Source organism: Saccopteryx leptura, chromosome X, assembly GCF_036850995.1.
Source record: "Saccopteryx leptura isolate mSacLep1 chromosome X, mSacLep1_pri_phased_curated, whole genome shotgun sequence".
NCBI classification, from domain to species: domain Eukaryota; kingdom Metazoa; phylum Chordata; class Mammalia; order Chiroptera; family Emballonuridae; genus Saccopteryx; species Saccopteryx leptura.
In genome coordinates this window covers 63,932,205-63,939,770 of record NC_089516.1, presented here as the reverse complement: position 1 = coordinate 63,939,770, position 7,566 = coordinate 63,932,205, and the positions used below count along the sequence as shown (strand labels likewise).

Genomic DNA, 7,566 nt, shown 5'->3' with positions numbered 1-7,566 from the left:
CAACAATTCCTCCAAGACTATATGAATGATAAGTTTTTTAAGAATTGCAAAAAAAAAATTACAATAAAATTCTATTTTTAGTCACACTTGTTCCCTAAACCTCAGTACAGGCCTCACTGGTATGTGGGCTGAAGTTAATGGCCCACTCTCAAGGCCTAAAAAGCCTTTACACTTGTCTATACCCAAATCATATATGCCTCCATCACACCACAAGCTATGGGGAAAATAATAGCCTCAAATTGCATCTCTGAGAAGGGGTGAAAGAGAAAGAAATATAAAAAGCAGTCCCTGAAGTCAGGAAGCTTGCCTGATATTCACAGCGAGGCCATGATATTCTCCTATTGGACATAAACCATTTCACAGAATAACAACCTCAAACAAGGTTATTCTGGGACTACAATTAAATGAGACATAGCAAGGCCACTTAATTTTGCTTAAACAAAAACAAGGTCACTGTGCCAAACAAAAAATACTAAACCCTTATCATTCTAGCTAAAATGAGTGGCTACAATCTTTTTAACAATTGCAGCTTTATTCTTGTTCTATTCTCTCCTCCCTATAAATAAGATTTCTTGAGCTACTAATTATAAAATTTTCCCTACAATACAGAGTAAACTTCTACTTTATAGACCCTGCATTCTGCCTCACAGTAATGATAAAAATACCCAACTTGTTCAACTATGGCTATGTTCTTTTTTTTTTTTTTTGTATTTTTCTGAAGCTGGAAACGGGGAGAGACAGTCAGACAGACTCCCGCATGCGCCCCACCGGGATCCACCCGGCACGCCCCCTGGGGGGGGGGGCGCTCTGCCCACCAGGGGGCAATGCTCTGCCCCTCCGGGGCATCGCTCTGTTGCAACCAGAGCCACTCTAGTGCCTGAGGCAGAGGCCAAGGAGCCATCCCCAGCGCCCGGGCCATCTTTGCTCCAATGGAGCCTCGGCTGTGGGAGGGAAAGAGAGAGACAGAGAGGAAGGGGGGGTAGAAAAGCAAATGGGTGCTTCTCCTATGTGCCCTGGCCGGGAATCGAACCCGGGTCCCCCGCACGCCAGGCCGACGCTCTACCGCTGAGCCAACTGGCCAGGGCCTATGGCTATGTTCTTGGTGATCTTTGGCTGGAAGCCACTGACATGAGAGATATAGCAAGGTGGACTGGCTTGCCCTTATAGAAAGCCCAGAGCTTTTACTGCTCTGTCTCATGAAGGCAAAAGAAAGACACAAGACAGACTTTAAGATGCCCAGTTTTCCTCCGTGAAAGAGCAGGAGAGATACACCCATATTTCTGATGTTTTAATACACAGTAAAAGTAAACACAATTAAAGGGGACCTAATCTTTCTGTGTGAGAAGGGTTGGGGGGGTCAGGAATTTAATAGAGGTCAAGATTAATAGTGATGAAAAGTGTGAAAAAGTCTATATTTACCAAGTATGCATGGGAAGTATTTCCATAATTAGGTTCCCTTATAATATTAAGCTGTCTCTGTTTCTCTACACACTGTTAACTATTGCAAACCCACGGAAAAGCCAGTGAGCATCTACCATTGTACCTGGGAGAAAGATATGATACCATATCCAAACAACAAGAAGAAAAAGCCCATATATTCCTGTGAAGATGATTGTAGAGAGGTGAGACAGAGGTAAGAATAGAAAGCAGTGTTATATACTTACCTTTGAGTCAAAATCCAAAAGAATAAACATATTCATAGTAGAAAAATAAGTCACAAACAGAGAACCTTTTGTTCCACTTTCATTTTATAATTTTGAAGGATCACATCACAACTATCTGGGATGAAGAGTGGATAGGCAGTCACAACAAAGCAGAGTTACCAGTTCCTACCCACCATCAGCTCTCCCAAACCAGGAAGGGATTAAGGAGTTCTCTGTTGGATTAAGAAGTATATATTGGTGGTTACAAAATAGTCATAGGAATGTAAAGTACAGCATAGGGAATATAGTAAATAATATTGTAATAACTATTTATGGTGGTGAGTAGTAAAAATATTAGGGGAGAACACATTGCAAAGTATATTATTGTCTAACCACTATGCTTAACACCACCAGAACTAATATAATATTGAATGTCAACTGTAATTGACAAATTTAAAAAAGAGAAATAATCACACACACACATACACACACACACGCACATATGTGTGCACAACAAAGTTCCCTATTGTCCCAGAAGGATAGGTGTGACTTTCACAGACCGTGCCAAAGGCGAAAGCCAAATCTCTGAATTTCCACACCCGAGGAAGGCAAATTAGGCTCTGAAATGAAGCCAGCTCTCTGACCAAACATATCTCTTAGTCTCTAGTCAGTGTACACCCACACACACACATACACAAAGCCCTAAAGCAATATAAACCCCTATACATCCAGATAACACTGTGGAAATGTAGGCTAATCTGAAATATAGTCTAACACAAAAAACCTGTTGTTTATACAGAGTGTTTAAATTACTGAATAACAATGAGTTTAATGGATTGATTAAATTTGAGATTTTTATTTCCCTGAAATCCTGAGCAGTAGAGGTGGACCCAAGATTAAGACTAGATCAGTTAAAAACAATAAAGTTACACCCTCTTTGTACATCTAAGTATAGAAAAATAATGGTAAAAAAATAAATCAAAACATTAACAGTACTTATCTTTGTGGAGTGAGCATATGCATCTTAGTTTTAATTAATGTATTTTTTGTGTTTTCCAAATGTCCTCTGATGAACACATTACTTTAGCAATCAGAAAAAAGATCAGTTTTAAAATATGAAACACTGAAACTTTTATTCACTTTATTTTGCAGTGAAAGAACATGAAAAACATTTCAAAATGGTAAAGTGATCATTTTCCATAATGTATATATGATTAAATATACTAAGAAGAAAATTTATATACTGTAATCATAGCTTACAAAACTACATGGAACAATATGTGGCAAACTTTCAAAAACACTGTGATTAACACTTCAGTGATAAATAATCTCAATATGACTAAGTTTCATTATTTATTATAATCACATAATAGAAGAGCCTATGAACAAGCTGTTAACAACAATAAATTTGGTTTTGCCTGAAATTCTCAACCATATGCAGGCTTCTTAAGCATTGAAGTTTTAAATTCTACTGCATTTTTAGTGCAAAATAAAATAGGCACAACAAAATTAAACCCACTAGCTAAAGGACTAAGAAAACAAAAATACACAAACAACAGCAACAAAACCCTTTAGTGGGTTCTCCAAGATTTTCTTTCCAAATAAATTTTGATTTCATTTAGCAGTCTGGATAATATTCACAACCACAAATTAAGCTACATGACAAAAGAATTTCAAAAGGATTTAAGTGTACCACACTATATTAATATTTTAAATCATTTACTACAATCTACACTTCTTGAAAGCATTCTACTACTAAAGTGCAAGGTCAAATGAATTAGTATTTGAACTTCTTTTATATTTCTGAGACATATGCTTTAACTAACACTATAAGAGAAATTCTGAACACAAGACTAATTAACTTCTTTTATTTTGAGTAACTACGGCTGTTAATTTCAGGACCATGCAGATTGTCTTAGCGGTCAATGTCTTCTACCATTGCCTCAAGATTTCTGCAACAAGCTTTAACCTCCTCAATTGCAGCCATCCAATTATCATAAATAATTTTGTCATAAATTGCATCATTAACTTCCCTAACTACCCCCTCCTGCTGAGATTCAAGTGCATCACCTGAGAAAAATAATACTGATCTTGGGATTATGTAAGTACGTAAATTGTGACCAAGTAAGAAATCATCATTTTCTTCCTTTCCATTTGAGCTGGTTCCATAAAGAGTAAAGAAATTGAAGAATGAATCCTTGGGGAAATTTTCGGTCACAGTTCGGATTGTTCCCCAGATTCGGTGTTTCTGTGTCTTCCTGATGGTTTTTAAAGTGACATTCTTTCCTTCATTCCAATCTATTTCACAGCCTGTGGAATACTCAATCGCAGTCCCTCTGTATGGATGGGGATCATAAAATGCTAGCCTTGACTTCAGCACATAGGTCTTTGTCAAAAGCTCATTTTTGAAATATTCATTGGGCTTAAAGTGAAATTCTAGTGTGAAACTGAGAGCCTCATCGGGATCTGAAAACTTCACTTTAATATCTGTCAGGAGCTTCAGAATAGGCTCATCATATTTCTTAATCAAAGGAGTGAGTGTGTCAACATTTTTTAAGACAGTCAGCCAAAAATCAGGAATTCCTTTAGGATCTTCTTCTTCTTTATTATCTTCCTCAGTAGACTCGATGTCATCGTCATCGTCATCGTCATCATCATCATCATCATCATCTTCCTCAACATCATAATCATAATAATCATCGTCATAACCATCATCCTGATCCATGTGCTCATGTACCAAATCCTCTTCATTACCATACAAGTCTTCCTCATCATATGTCTCTTCATCATCATAGTCCTCATAATCTGATTTATATTCACATTCCTCTTTTGTAGGTTCATAGATTGCATTGATGATCTGACGACTTTTTTCCAACAAGGGTTGATACATTTCAGCAAACTTTCTCTCAATTTCATGAAATTCTCTCAGAAATTTAGATTCTAGATTCGCCACTCTAGTTTGAAGCTTTTTGAGGGCTAACACACGGTACTTCACTTTCACAGGTAGACTTTCAACAAAGTCTGTATCTAAAAGATAACCGATAAGTCCTTTTGGACGGTCTGAGTCTGAGTCCTCATCAGTATCCTCATCTTTTTCCCTGCCTTCCCCAGACGCAGCAGGATCTTCACATGTTCCCCCTTCTTCCCCAGACCAAGAACTGGCTTCTTCACAGCGCTCCCCATCCTCTGCAGGCCCAGCTGCGTCATTTTCCACGGGCTCTACCTCTTGCCCAGGCCCCTCCATCATCACCTCATTACTAGCCTCTTCTTGACTGCATTCTATCAATTCCTTGTGGTTGGCGGACTCGGCCATTTTTCAGAGTACCGTGCACGCCTAATGTGGCTACTCCCAAGATCAGATCTGACCTCCGCAGGGAAAGACTCACCGGAAAATCAGAAGCGGCGGTGCCTGTGGCAGAGATGGAAGCAGCAGTAGCAACCAGACTGAGAAAGCGATGCTCGAGGCTACTGTTGAGGCTGTGAGAACCGGACAGAGGCAGCAGTGGCCTGGGCTGGGGTGGAGAGGATGGCGATAGGCGCTGTCACTCGTTCTGCAGGAGCGGGCCAGAGACTGCAGAGAGCTGCAGTAGGTAAACCTCCGCAAACAGCAGCAGCTTTAAAAAAAATGGTGCTGCAGTGTGATAACGCAGCTGTCTCTAGTCTATTTTTTTTGGAGCCAATAGCTTGCTGCGTCACTCCCCCCCCCCCCCTCTCTCCCTGCTCTAATCTCATTTGCTGGGCTGTAGTAATTGACAAACCCTGAGCCAATAAATTTTTAGATCTATCAAGTTTTCAATGCCACTCAATTTCACAAAATATGGCTGTTTCGTTCACCTCCCCCATATCCTCCACCATCCCCCTCCTCCCGACTTTTCTAGAAACCCATATTTTATTAGCTTATCCTTTCAATTTTTAACTGGCATTATAATTTTATAATTTTAAAAAGCTAAGAGAAAATTGTAACTTAAATACTGCACTAGGGAAAAGGACAAGGTATGCAACCCGTCCAAATTCTGTCCCTTTGATTTTAGCCCTGTGCTCTGGGAGGGGGAGTGGTGGGTGGTGGAGGAGCTTATAAGGAGAAGCTATAAGGAAAATACTAAAAAATTAGCAATGCGGGTCTCAGAGTGATGTAACTGTCAGTGATATAAATATCCTGTATTCTGTTTTTTTCATAAGCTCGATGACAAGTGAGCAGTAATTTAGATGGGGAAACTCTTTAAACATTTCTCTGTGTAGGTGACTGGTGGGGGTGAGGGTGGGGGTGGAGGTGGAGGAGGTTAGATGGGAGTTAAGGTGAAAGAGGTCCTGTGATGAAGAATCAAAGTTCTGTATCCAACTGCATGGCAAGTGAACACAGTAAAGAAGAGAACAATGAAAATAAATATACATAATAAGATTTAAAAAGTAAAAAAAAATAATCTAGCTGCTTTACTTATCACTAACCCAGTCCTAAAAACTGACTTGCTACTTCCTCTTTCTTGTTGCTGGCTTTAAACCTCTAAAGAATTTTTTTAAAAGTTCTCAAATATAAAGAAATACTTCTTTCAAAAAAATCACACCATTTGCTATACACTTTTGAGTTATTGAAAATAATCTAAATCTCAGCATCAAAGCCTTAAATATATAATAGACTATTCCTAAAGTGTGATACTATGCAATCACTACAAAATTTCCTCTGGGCAGGAATCATTGGTGATGTTTCCTTTGTCCACATTTCTAATGCTGATTATTAATCAATTAAACACTTTTTAACATTTTAACCATTTTCCAGATCAAAACAATTTGTATTGTGTTATAATCCCAGAGATAAATACTGTTTAGATATTGTATATCTTTACAGATTCTCTTATTACATAAGTAATTTTCCTTTTTAAATTATTTTATCTCTGTGTACAGTATACTGTTATAGTATTTACAAAATTTAATTTTCAGGTTCATGTACCATTTTCTTAGTTCCATAGTTATGAGTCTCCTGAATTCCAAACTTTATTTTTCTTGTTCTGTAGTTGCTACGTTCCTTGTAATTTTCTGACAATAAATACAATGTATGCTCGATTTTTAAAATTTGGAAAATGAGAAAAAATTTAAACTGTAACAGAATTCACTAGCAATCTCAAAATCCTGAGAGAACCAAAGTGTACATTTGATCCTTTTACCATAACTTTATATATGTGATGTGTTTAGTTTGGGCTTTTTAAAAATAAAAATGGATAAACTCTTTTATAAATGATTTTCTCTCTTTTACATTCTAATGTCCTTAAGTAGTTTCCAAGAATGTAAGTTTCAAAGAAAATCCACTGTTTTTAAATACGTTATGTAATAGTTACACTAAACTATTAAAGGACAGAGAAAGTATGTTCATTTAATTTTAAGATGGAAGTGTCTTTCATAATCATAAATTCAGTCGCAGAAGCCACAACAGAAATTATATGTTTCATTATATAAAATAAGGGTATATGACACCAAAAAGCATATGCAACAAGAGAAAAAATAGATACATATAATTCCTTCAACTAAGAAACTTTTTTTAAAATCAAAGGATAGTATCAGCAGAGTTAAAAGGCAACCCATGGAATGGATGTAAAAAATTGCAAATCTTATATTCAATAGAAGATTAATATCCAGAATACATTAAGGACTCTTACAACTCAATAATAAGGGGGGGGAAGCAAATAATTTAAAAATGAGCAAAGGACTTGAATAGATATTTGTAGAAAAAAGATGCAAGTGGCATGTAAAAAAATGCTGGCCATCACTTATTAGGCATGTGCAAATAAATACTACAGTGAGAGGCCACTTCACACCCAATAAAATAGCTACAATAAAAAAAAATTAGCCTGACCAGGCGGTGGCGCAGAGGATAGAACATCGGACTGGGATGCAGAGGACCCAGGTTCGAGACCCCGAGGTCACCAGCTTG

At 37.5% G+C, this 7,566-nt stretch overlaps 1 protein-coding gene across 1 annotated transcript; it reads right to left on the bottom strand.

Moving 5' to 3' along the window:
- Positions 1–3,067: 3,067 nt before the first annotated feature.
- Positions 3,068–5,297, bottom strand: NAP1L2 (nucleosome assembly protein 1 like 2). Its single transcript, XM_066357242.1, has one exon. It carries the CDS (start codon positions 4,954–4,956, stop codon positions 3,559–3,561), a length of 1,398 nt encoding a protein of 465 aa, XP_066213339.1. The 5' UTR covers positions 4,957–5,297; the 3' UTR covers positions 3,068–3,558.
- Between the last annotated feature and the right edge of the window lie 2,269 nt (positions 5,298–7,566).

Coding starts and splice junctions, on each gene's coding strand:
- NAP1L2 (XM_066357242.1), bottom strand. CDS start 4,956: ATGGCCGAGTCCGCCAACCACAAGGAATTGATAGAATGCAGTCAAGAA.